The sequence below is a fragment of the Trichoplusia ni genome (genome assembly GCF_003590095.1).
Source record: "Trichoplusia ni isolate ovarian cell line Hi5 chromosome 6 unlocalized genomic scaffold, tn1 tig00003142_group5, whole genome shotgun sequence".
NCBI lineage: Eukaryota > Metazoa > Arthropoda > Insecta > Lepidoptera > Noctuidae > Trichoplusia > Trichoplusia ni.
In genome coordinates this window covers 1-11,167 of record NW_020799631.1, presented here as the reverse complement: position 1 = coordinate 11,167, position 11,167 = coordinate 1, and the positions used below count along the sequence as shown (strand labels likewise).

Here is an 11,167-nt window from a genome sequence, read left to right as displayed (position 1 = left end):
TTCGACGCTAGCTATCCCGGTCTACTCAGTAATGCTCCTTAACCAAAACGTTTTTCCCGCGACCAACTTTTATTTTGTAACTAAATATTCTATATTTTATTTAAAAAAGGCCCTTTTCCAGGCACTTTTAAAACCTGATAGTACTGGCTATAGTTTCGCGAACCACGATTCAATAAGGGTTAGATTCATGTTAATGTCAATCGTACCTTCAAACTGCTATTTAAAACTATAAACCACACTTCAAAACATATTTTCCCACTTTTCAGATATCCTAACAACGACGATTGGTTTCTCCGAGGAGTGTTGTGTGCCACAACGCTGGCACCCCACCGGTTCAGACCCCACCTTGGACCTGGTCATCGCGCTCATGTGTATGGGACTCTACCCTAATGTCTGCTTACATCAGGGGAAGAGAAAGGTTCGTTAAATACCATTGATTTTTTTATTGAGTCCACTTTTAGTACGAGTTAAAAATATTTCTACTAATTCCAATCAAGTTTGAGTGGCTACATCAAAAGATTTTATTTCAAATAGACCGCTTTTCAGGCACTTTTAAAACGTTATAATAATTACTGTAAGTACGCGGTTCCAAAATGTAATTCCTATTGGAGAAGAATCGGCAAGAAATTCTACTTTCTATAAAGTTTTCTAGTACTTTTTTTGCTTAACATGTTAACGAATTGACGATAGCAAATCCGGCCCCTTAGTTAAATAAAGTGCGCTATGTTCTGTTGAAAAGCTGTTTACTAAATAAATTACTTTGATTATAAAAGACTTACTTCTTAGTAATTACTACTAAATGATATAATATCTGTCCAGGTTCTGACGACGGAAGGCAAGCCGGCGGTGATCCACAAGACATCGGTAAACTGCAGCAACCAGGAGCAGCGCTTCCCGTGTCCGCTGTTCGTGTTCGGCGAGAAGGTCCGCATGCGCGCCATCTCCTGCAAGCAGACCACCATGGTGGCGCCGCTGCATCTGCTGCTGTTCGCCTGCAGGAAGGTCGAGTGGGTACGTATATCATAAAACATTTGAAAATATTTTATATAAACTAGCTGTTGCTTGCGAGTTCCTCCGCTAAATCAAAAATATATTTACCCATCTTTAAAGAAGCAGGTAAAAAGTATGTCTATAACAAATTTCATTAAAATTGGTCTCCCCTTTTGGTTTGATGGAGGTTACAAAGAAACAAACACTCACATACGTTTGCGTTTGTATTTTAAACAAGCGTGATTACGTTTTCGAAAATATAAGCATCTGTTTATGGGTATTCGGGTAGTCTTAATGGTAAAAGTAGAGTCAAGTTGCGTCGTCTTGTTCTACAAAATATAATATATCTTTTTTTGCCATTTGATTCCACTGTTTGGAGACTTTTGTTGAGAAAGGAAGCAGTCTTTGACAGTAGTGGAACACTTACGGCTATTGTCATGTATTAATATACATGTGATATGCTACTTCACTTTCGCCAAAAATACCACTATAAATGTCTGAGTTAACCTACCCTAACTTAACAAACACAACGTTTCAGATTGACAACGTGGTCCGCCTGGACAACTGGCTGAACTTCGACATGAAGCCGAGCACGGCGGCGCTGGTGATCGCGCTGCGGCCCGCCGTCGAGAAGATCGTCGAGCGCGCCGCCGCTGAACCTGACGCCGCGCTACACTTCTCGCCTATTGAACAAAAGGTTGGCTGTGCTTTGGTGTTATTCTGTATCCAATGTTAAAAAAAAATGGTTATGTTATATTTCTCGGGGTAACGTACTTACCGTAGGTGTCGTTAATTACAAAAAGAAATGCGGTGTCAACTTTTTTGCGATTTTTTGCTTAGTTTAATACAAACGTCTTTCATACTTCCAATGGAATGGCGTGCTTAGATAAAGATATTAAGAAATTTACCCTCAAATCTGTCTGTATGAAACTTAATATTCTTTGTACCTATGGTTGTAGGTAATCGACTGCGTGAAATCGCTATGCATCGTGGACGCGGGCGACTACAACATCCAGCGCGAGACCAGCACACCGACGTTCAGGATGGACGGCGCCAAGCGAGGCAACCGCGGCTGGGGGACCACCGGGCCCCGCGGCGGCTTCGGCGGACAAGGGTTCGGCGCCAACCAGGGCTTCGGCGGAAACAGAGGCGGATTCGGCGGAACTAGAGGCGGCTTTGGCGGGAACCGAGGCGGTTTTGGAAGCGGCAATCAGGGCGGCTTCGGCAATGAAGGTCAAGGTGGCTTCGGAGGTGGATTCCAGGGCGGTTTCCGAGGTTCAGGCGGTTTCGGCAGCAACCAAGGAGGTTTTGGCGGTAACCAAGGTGGTTTCGGCGATAACCAAGGTGGTTTCGGTAGCAACCAAAGTGGTAACGGTTTCGGCCGCGGTGGATTTGGCAGCCGAGGGTTCGGTAATACAGGTTTCGGAAACCGCGGCTATGGTAACAGTGGCTTTAGAAGAGGCGGACGCGGATATTGGTGACCATTTCAGTAAATAGTAGGTATAATAGTGACAAATTGTGTGATCCCAGAGTCACTAAACTTAGAAATAAATTAATACCATAATATTTGACTGTTTTATTTATCATTGGAATACAATAAAAATTAGAATAAATTGAAACGATATGTTATACATGCATTAAACTAATAAATAACAAGGAAAAATATAATTAATTTCACATCAGCACAAAATAAGCAAAGGATTCTTCACACGGCGCAGCTGACGATTTAATGCGATATAACGACTACAGTTAATGCTAAAACCGTGTGAAAGTAGCTAAATTACAATAAATTAAGAAAACAAGGAAACATGATTGAATTATAGAAGCAAACACTATTACTAAAAGCCGCGTAAAACAGCATTTAAGTCAAATTGTAATAAAAAAAAGTTGGCTAAAAAGCCAAAGCCTTCGTCATTCAACCGGGTTCTGTACAACTATTAGTATAAAGTCTTTATCTGGCGCGACCATCACCTCACTTTTCTTGGTGCGTATCCTTAAAAACGTCAAATCGTTTGAAGGATCAAGATCTCTTACTACTGCCTTCGCTTTATCGACTAGAGAGCTCATTAACCCCGCGTATTGCACAGATACGTGGTTCTCAAGGGTAGTTTTTATAGGTATTCCTTCCCCATTCACCACAATCACTCCAGCAACGCCTTTGTGCATGGACAGCTTTCGCACAGTTTCTTCAGCCTCGTTTGCCATTGTTGATTATTATATTCAGATCTGTCTAATTTTCCTTCTTTAGATTATGCAGTCTTGAGGGCTTGTGATATTATGAATTTTGACGTTGACATGTAAGAATTTGAACTTGGAATAACTTTTATTTCTTTTTTGTCACTTGGTATGTATTTTGGAAAAAGTTTGGTGTATTAAGTTGGGTTGATATTGCAAGTGGTTAACTCTTCAGAGTGCCACTTGACCATCACAACCGTCCTCTAGCAGAGGACGTTTCTCAATTGAAGCTGCGTACCGAAAGGGAACACGGATCCCTATTTCTGAGGGTCTTCAGTCTGTCTATCCATCCGCCACCAGACTGTATCTCCTGAACCCATATACCTAAACAGTTGAAATTTTCACATATGATGTATTCCTGTTGCTGCTATAATTACTTAAAATAAAGTTCGAGGTTCACCAATGGCTGTCAGTTTCTTAAGCCAAGCCAAACACAACTTCCGGTTAATTTGTTGTTACATTTTTTGTTACGTGTTACACACAATAAAAAAATAAGTATTTTATGCTATAACTAACTTGATTAAATAAAATCAAAATCACATTAATTTAGGAAATAATTAAGTCATTTTTATACATGAAAAAAAAACATTTTATTATTTTATGAATACATTAAAAGCATAATTACATCTTATGATAACAGAAAGCATGACTAAACTTATTGCTTTAGTACTTGAATAGATAATACTTAGATCTTAATAAATATGGCATATAGAAATACTTAAGTAATAACACCTAAATTAAAGAGTCTTGCTGTTGTGGAAGCAAGATAGCATGCTACTGTGTATAGCAGCATCTTGCTTCAACGGCTACATCTGTCTCACTTTGAGGCAGCTATGTTAGTCCATTAATATATAATACAGAATAGGAAGTACAGTATTTTGTTAACATTTAGCTTTCAATAGATATATCTTGCCCCTGTTGTTGCATACTTTGCACCTTCAAATAAAGTGGCATCCTACCACTTTTGAGTTTCTCCCTTTTATGTACTTTTAGCTGATGTTTCATCATCTGCTTCCTATACCCAAAGGCTTTGCCACATATATTGCAGACATGGTCTTTGATCCCGATATGATCGACTTGGTAATGTAGATCCAGTTCTCGATGAGTGTAAAATCCTCTCCCACAAAAATCACACTTAAACTCATGTTCACCTTTGTGTGTCAACACGTGCTTGTTCAAGTTGCTTTTGTTAATGAACCGGGAAGGACATTGAGTACATTGGTACGGTTTTTCCCCAGTATGAGTCCTCATATGCATCTTGAGTGATTCTCGGAATCTACCCTTGTAAGGACATAGTGAACATTTGAAGGGTAGTTTGTAGAAGTGTGTGAGACGATGGCGTGTGAACTGACCCTGCATTAAAAAGTTCTTTCCACATATATCACATATGTGTGATGGCTCCTGATTATGTAAGGCTAAATGCTTTTTAAAGTACAGTGCTGTGTAAGAGTTATTGCACACTGGACATGTAACTCGCATATTTTCATGTTCCTCAGACAATCTGTGTTCAGTATAGTCTTTAAATGAATCAAATGTTAAAACGCATTTTTTACAACGGTATGTACGTTGCGATTTGATTTTCCGCTCGTATTCTGAAAAGTTGTCGTCATTTTCAAGAAATTCTACTTCTGTGATTGGCGGCTCTTCAGGCGGCCGTTTTAAGAGTTCGTCGGATTCTTGTGCAGTTTTTCTAAATAAAATAGCGCCTTGTAAAAGGGCATTACAAGGCTGACATAAAAACTTTGGATAATTATCGTCGATTTTTACTTCAATCCCGCCAAAAGTAATCAAAGATTCCAATATATTTTCCGCTGCACCGCTTCCGTAAATAGGTATGCTACCTTCTTTTAAACAAACTCTACAAATGTTGTCTTCATCATGTTCATTTTTAACTTTAATTTCACGAGGTTTTTCTTCCTGGGAAGTTCCTTCGCCGGAGTAGTCACCTGCACTTGTTTTGTTATCATTGACTTGCTTGCAATGCAACATTTTTAGCAGTAACAGGGCTCCGACCATTTTCTACATGAATCAATATATATATATTGTTGACAAATAATTAGAATTTCTTTTAATCCAAAATAATAAAAATATAAATATTTTTACGACTATTTATTTGTTGTTTTTTATCCAAATTCCAACTAGAACTGTCAGTGTCAAATCATTCGGCCGTTTACGGCCCACGTCACGGGAAATATTTTAAGACCAATGGTCATGCACTTATAAAGCTATGTCACGAAAGCGATAAAAACTGGTCAAAATGTATATTATTATTGTGTATTGAATTAGAAAACGATGAAGAATTGTTGGCAGAAGTTTAACAAAATGTTTGAAATAAATCGGCATTTGTAAATGTTTCCAGTAACGTCAAGAAAGCAGGCGACCAAATGTCAAAATAACCCATTGGTAAACATGAGGTTATGTGATAAATGCAATTAACTATATCGATTTGGATATAATTATTACATATATATTACTAGAACAAATAAGGAGGCTTTAATAGATCCACAATGAACGCGATCAGGGTAATTTAATACTTTCCTTAATTTACATAATCGAGCTATTTGCGACTATATTAGCTCGGTTTTTTAATTGAAAAAAATACTTATTTTTCAGAGTTTATGGCGTTCAGCGCCTGTAATACGTAGTGCAGTAGCATCTAACTACACATTTCGGCCATTATCATCTGCGCCTGCTACTGTGGGTTCTGTTCAGAAGGTTGAGCCAGTGCCGCCGACAGTAGAACTGGACAAGTTATACAAACGAGTGGAATTGGAAATGCGAGGCATAGACCCCGCCGTACTGCTGAGTTACTCCTGGTTTTGTGTCGCAGCCGCTTCTCATTTGGGGATTGAAGTAACTAAGAGGTGAGATTTAAGGTTATAATAGTTTCTTTTGGGAATATAATATTGTTCTCTTTTGCTAGAGACAAGTAGTTATTGAAATTTGAATTAATTATTTTATTCAATAAGATTATGAAGGCAAGATTGCCATGGTAAAAGATGTAATGTAATAAAGTGTCACTAACAATTTATACTTATATTAGAACTTCTGAAGATATACTAATATTTTCTTTATAATTTCAGTTGGGCACTAAGAAAAGCAGAAAAGGAGAGGCACACTTTACTCCGAAGTGTCCACATCTACAAGAAGCATAGAGTCCAGTATGAAATAAGGACTTATTTCAGATTTGTCCACCTCCAAAGACTAACAGGATCTACTTGTGACACCTACTTAGAGTACATTGAGAGGAACCTACCGGAAGGTTGCGCTTTAAAGGTCACTAAGGTTGAATGCCAGCCATTACCTGAACACATTACACCACCCACTGAATAATATATTGTAAAATAATTAGAATTAGAATAAACAGTAATTTAGTATTGCATGAATTTTATTTAAAATTACAACTATAAAATTGAGCTTATCACACAAGTCCATTTTAGGAAAAAAAGGTTGAAAAATTCTAGACCATATTTTATAGGAATCAACACTAGACAATCTAATATAAAAAGTAGGCACTAATACTAGAAATAGTACAATTGGAGTATACTTATATAATAGACAATTCAAGCTTAAAAAAAAACACTCTCAGTTATACATTAGAGTTAGGCAGTATAAAAGTGTCTTACACATTTCTTAGTGGTAAAATACAATATTACCTTAATACAACAAGAACAACATTCTAATATTATATCTTAGTAAATTGGTACATCAATGAGTAATCCTAAGAGAGTTAATAGTTTTTGTCTACTGAGGCACATCCACACTGGATTCAAGTGATTACTAATAGAATAAACACTAATTTTGAAGCCCTTTTTTGGAGTAAATTTTCACTAATAATAAAACAACACTCGAAACATTTGGCATCAGTATCTATTTGGCAGGGATGTGCTCTTAAACTTGTTCTATTCATACTGTTGGTGTTTACACACTGTGAAAATGAAGAGGATGGCAAAAGCCAGCTCTAAGGCATGGAACATTAACATGACTGCACACCATATGTATTCCAAGCGCAGAATATAAGTCTGGTAGATCAAAAAGTAGCATACACCAACTGCAGAAGGAATTGTTAGGATCACTGAGAAAAATACTGGAACCTCTGTAAAAAAGAAAAAAAAAAATTAAAAAGATTAATTTGAAATTGGAACAGATAATTATGTGACATGTTGTAAAAAAATGTTAAATTATGTTTCTCATAACATAATTATTACAATATTGTTTGATTTTAAAGTGAGAGCTTTCAACAAACTACTTACTCTTACTAGCTAGATTTCCTCTTCGCCCTAAAAATATACGAATTACTTCAACGAGACATAGAGCACTGAATATACCAGCTTCCCGTCAGCAACGCGTTTTCTGGATAAGACACATTAATAGCTTTAAAATGCCATGGCCACTTCACATACGAAAAACATCCCCAAGTAAAAACTATTTAAATACAAAAGTATTTCATATGCCAGACTTGAATTAACATTAGTAACTTTAGACATTTTCCTGAAGGAATCAATGATGACTGCTGGTTTGTTTACTTTTGTTGACGTTTTTTTTTTGTTTATACAATCGACCGCCAAGGAAACGGGGGCCGAAAGTTATCACCGCCAGGCGCCAATCACCGGGATGCAGAAGTGACGTAATGGGAACTGTCAAAATTGTTGACAGCAAAATGAATATTCGATTTGAATATTGCGCGCGCATAATATCGATTTCCGCGTTTTGTAATTCGTGTTTATAGCGAATTAAATGGTAATAAGAACTTAAAATAAAATACTGGAACTATAAAAACGTTGTTTGTTTCATTTTTAGTACCTTGTTATAACAATGGTTCATTCTTTTCTATTGATCTTTAACATAACTTTTTTTCGCGTTGACAAGTACAACGTCAATAAAGTTATACACCCTATTTCCTCATTCAATTTTCATAAGACTCCCATTCATCAGGAATATCTTTCGCTGATTCGTTTACGCACCGCATCGCGTGTGTACAGTGACACGGTCGAGTGCGTTTGTACGTTACGCAACGAATGCTATCACACACAGTAATGTACGTTGCACTGACGAAAACGGAAAGTTACCGAGTAGGAAGACGGGCACGGAAATAATGTGCTGAGCCGTTTTGTGGCTGAAGCAATTTCTACTCGTAGTTGGGTACAGTTGTTGTAAAAAGTTCTTCTCTCAAAACAATTTAACCGACTTGCTCAATCAAAACTAGTAAAGTCGACATGCAATAAATAATATTTTTCAGCTAGCTACCGAAGAACTCTATAAAGCAACGACACAAGTTATTTTAAGTTAATGGTCTCTCGTCTTTCATTTTGACTTGGATATTTTCTTAAGGTCTTGATCAGAGCTGTTGTTTTAAACAAAAAGGGACTCACAAGAATATACGTCTTTTTCATATTAGACTTTAGAAACTATTGACTTTTATAAAACTTTATCTCTTGAGCGTACACGTCGAGTAAGTGTCCTGTTATAAGAGGTTGGCAACTGATCATTGGATTAAATAGGTATATTTATTCACTAATTATGTTACATAATACTTAATATTTACTTGATAAATATCTACCTATGATAACACAAACAGATTAGCGTTTAACAACTTATATTATGTGCGGCTTATGTTCTGTGTGACAGAGCAAATCACAGTAATATTTTAAATGAGAGAGTATTTGAGTGTGTATGTGTTACTTAACATTCAAATGGCTGGACCGACATAGATTGCGATTTGTTCTAGCATAAATGAGAAAAACCGCACATTTTACAAAAGTATTAGTCTCACACGTGCCTGTCTTGTTTTTCTTTCATTCAAGTTTTTTTATTTAATGCTATTTTACATAATAAGATGTACCCAACATAGGTAGAATTTAGTTAAAATACCTGTTGGGTAGAAAGTGCGAATGCATTTGTTTACTATGGAAGTCCTGCGTCTGATTATAACTAGTGCCAGGTGGTAAGTTCAGATGAAAATAAAAGCTAATAATGCGCAACCGGCTGAACCAGTCCCTACTACTCCGTACCTAGATCCATAGGGTAACCATGTCTATTACTGATTTTGAAGAGAACTTTTCGTGTTTTTTTTAGATGTGAGTCATCTTTGGACGGTCAGTGATAACTAACTTAAGGAGCAGAGTATCTTATTAATTTTTGTTTATATCTTAGAGCCTCACCCTGCTTTGAGTTGAGTGGAAGGGATGTCAACTGACTTAAAAGTGACCATGTTCCTTCTTTTGTATACATTGGTCGCCGCGGTAACCTTTTTGGTCGCCTTTTAATTCCGCTGGCAAGATATTCGTGACCTTATCTAGGCTCTAAATTGTAGTCGAGTTTTTAGGATAGTCACATCGTTTTCTGTTTTGATTTAGTTTAGTTTGTATTGACTAGATATTACTTCATTTAAATGCCGTAGGGAATATCTACTTTACGCAACAACTTTTACAGGTGAAAACATATTTTTATATAAAATACCAAATACTTCTTCACAGTCCATTAATAACAAAGCAATCATATAACAAAACAAGCCGTTCCAAATGTTTACAATTTCGTAACTTAGAATTAAGAATTCAACATTAAGGAAATCGTATTACTTGGTGATCCTAGTAGAAAGTCCAACCACTTTCTGCAACCAAGGGGAAACACGATGCACCGATGCAACAAACGAACAGAACACTTCCGATAAACGCAGGCACTGGACGTCTTCTATACAGACCATATGTTCAGTTCTTAATTCGAATTCTAAGTAACAGACATTTTTTTTTCAATATGAGGACGCGACCAGTTTTGACGTTTTCGAAATTGGACCCTGAGACTGGGGAGTTGTTGGATAGGATGTTTGATAAGGAGGATTGTATGGTGGAGATTAATCCTGGAGGGTGATCCTGCCGGCGGACTACATGACCATTGGACAGGATATCTTGGATATGGAGGTCCATGACACCGATGTCTGGATGTGCTCTTATCCGAGAACTGGTGAGTGATACTTTTTTTTTGTATATGGATGGTATTTGTTTGTATTCTTCTTTGCCCCTTTACGTGTTTAGTTTATGTTGTCATTTCGGTGTAGACATAGTGGTTAGCTAAGTTTTTTTATTTTTGTGTAGGCTCAACATGGGCTCAGGAAATGGTCTGGCTCATTGGACACGATTTAGACTACGAGGGAGCTAAATCCTTGCAGCAAGTACGTACCTCCATATTTTAATTTATTTAATTTCATTTTCTTTATGCTTATGACTTATAACCTTTTTTTCTTTTAAATATAACATTTTTTTTGCGATTCCCAACTTTTGTAAGTGCTCTAACTGCGTACATTTGTCTGTCTCCAATTTGTCTTCATGAGTATTATCAACTATTTTAAACAATGCTCTTTCTTTTTTTTATAATCGAGAAGTATAAAAAGTCTATTAAATTCATCATCCCGTATCCCTAATAAAGGTAGTTACCCCAAACTGGTTTGACTGACCAAAACCTGTATATTTTAAATCCCTTATAACTCGTACTTATGACCTATTTCATAATCTCTAGATTAGATGTCCCTTAGTGGAGCTTTCATGTATCATGGTGGCTGGGCACTCGACGTGGCACAAGGAGTCTGTGCAGGGCACCTCCGTGGACCTAGTGAAGCACAGGCTACCGTATCCTCGTTACATCCGCAGCCACCTGCCATGGGACCTCCTGCCGGTCAGCATTGAGCGCGCTGACGGCTCGGCAAGACCTAAGGTAAGTTGCGTATTAGAAGAGACATATGTATGTGTTTGATCGCTATCTCTGAAAATGTTTTTTTCTATATGTATGAAAGATATGATTTTTTTGAAGTGTATGTTTAATACTTATAGTTTCGAATTTAGTGATTGATCTGCGTTGAATGTTTATTTATATCATGTTTGCTGACGCCTATTTATCGGGATTCGGGATTCGATGACTAATTACGGACCCATCCGGTGTCCTTAATTTT

At 37.2% G+C, this 11,167-nt stretch overlaps 6 protein-coding genes across 6 annotated transcripts; 3 read left to right on the top strand and 3 right to left on the bottom strand.

The window, feature by feature from the left end:
- Positions 1–237: 237 nt before the first annotated feature.
- Positions 238–2,556, top strand: LOC113506236 (dosage compensation regulator-like). Its single transcript, XM_026889079.1, has 4 exons — positions 238–418; positions 820–1,011; positions 1,529–1,687; positions 1,950–2,556. The coding sequence occupies exons 1-4, from the start codon at positions 368–370 to the stop codon at positions 2,469–2,471; spliced, it is 924 nt and encodes a 307-aa protein (XP_026744880.1). The 5' UTR covers positions 238–367; the 3' UTR covers positions 2,472–2,556.
- Positions 2,557–2,605: 49 nt separating this feature from the next.
- LOC113506237 (dynein light chain roadblock-type 2-like) lies at positions 2,606–3,409 on the bottom strand. The gene has a single exon (XM_026889080.1). The coding sequence runs from the start codon at positions 3,193–3,195 to the stop codon at positions 2,902–2,904; it is 294 nt and encodes a 97-aa protein (XP_026744881.1). The 5' UTR covers positions 3,196–3,409; the 3' UTR covers positions 2,606–2,901.
- A 376-nt stretch (positions 3,410–3,785) lies between these two features.
- Positions 3,786–5,283, bottom strand: LOC113506240 (gastrula zinc finger protein XlCGF17.1-like). Its single transcript, XM_026889084.1, has one exon. It carries the CDS (start codon positions 5,239–5,241, stop codon positions 4,114–4,116), a length of 1,128 nt encoding a protein of 375 aa, XP_026744885.1. The 5' UTR covers positions 5,242–5,283; the 3' UTR covers positions 3,786–4,113.
- Positions 5,284–5,635: 352 nt separating this feature from the next.
- LOC113506238 (28S ribosomal protein S10, mitochondrial-like) lies at positions 5,636–6,602 on the top strand. Its single transcript, XM_026889082.1, has 3 exons — positions 5,636–5,747; positions 5,839–6,089; positions 6,309–6,602. Exons 1-3 carry the CDS (start codon positions 5,733–5,735, stop codon positions 6,556–6,558), a joined length of 516 nt encoding a protein of 171 aa, XP_026744883.1. The 5' UTR covers positions 5,636–5,732; the 3' UTR covers positions 6,559–6,602.
- A 78-nt stretch (positions 6,603–6,680) lies between these two features.
- On the bottom strand, positions 6,681–7,881 carry LOC113506239 (transmembrane protein 216-like). Its single transcript, XM_026889083.1, is given in 4 exon segments — positions 6,681–7,321; positions 7,479–7,560; positions 7,562–7,607; positions 7,609–7,881. Coding segments are annotated over 4 exon segments (426 nt in total). The 5' UTR covers positions 7,713–7,881; the 3' UTR covers positions 6,681–7,127.
- A 2,208-nt stretch (positions 7,882–10,089) lies between these two features.
- Positions 10,090–10,989, top strand: LOC113506235 (sulfotransferase 4A1-like). The gene is made up of 3 exons (XM_026889078.1): positions 10,090–10,185; positions 10,317–10,393; positions 10,738–10,989. Exons 1-3 carry the CDS (start codon positions 10,110–10,112, stop codon positions 10,969–10,971), a joined length of 387 nt encoding a protein of 128 aa, XP_026744879.1. The 5' UTR covers positions 10,090–10,109; the 3' UTR covers positions 10,972–10,989.
- Positions 10,990–11,167: the final 178 nt, after the last annotated feature.

What these genes read in the sequence shown, in the direction of transcription:
- LOC113506236 (XM_026889079.1), top strand. Translation starts at nt 368, where the DNA reads ATGTGTATGGGACTCTACCCTAATGTCTGCTTACATCAGGGGAAGAGA. An exon ending in TACATCAGGGGAAGAGAAAG is followed by an intron (nt 419 to 819) that starts GTTCGTTAAATA and finishes ATATCTGTCCAG; the next exon opens with GTTCTGACGACGGAAGGCAA. An exon ending in CCTGCAGGAAGGTCGAGTGG is followed by an intron (nt 1,012 to 1,528) that starts GTACGTATATCA and finishes ACAACGTTTCAG; the next exon opens with ATTGACAACGTGGTCCGCCT.
- LOC113506237 (XM_026889080.1), bottom strand. Translation starts at nt 3,195, where the DNA reads ATGGCAAACGAGGCTGAAGAAACTGTGCGAAAGCTGTCCATGCACAAA.
- LOC113506240 (XM_026889084.1), bottom strand. Translation starts at nt 5,241, where the DNA reads ATGGTCGGAGCCCTGTTACTGCTAAAAATGTTGCATTGCAAGCAAGTC.
- LOC113506238 (XM_026889082.1), top strand. An exon ending in GGGATTGAAGTAACTAAGAG is followed by an intron (nt 6,090 to 6,308) that starts GTGAGATTTAAG and finishes TTATAATTTCAG; the next exon opens with TTGGGCACTAAGAAAAGCAG.
- LOC113506235 (XM_026889078.1), top strand. Translation starts at nt 10,110, where the DNA reads ATGACCATTGGACAGGATATCTTGGATATGGAGGTCCATGACACCGAT. An exon ending in GTGCTCTTATCCGAGAACTG is followed by an intron (nt 10,186 to 10,316) that starts GTGAGTGATACT and finishes ATTTTTGTGTAG; the next exon opens with GCTCAACATGGGCTCAGGAA. An exon ending in GAGCTAAATCCTTGCAGCAA is followed by an intron (nt 10,394 to 10,737) that starts GTACGTACCTCC and finishes CATAATCTCTAG; the next exon opens with ATTAGATGTCCCTTAGTGGA.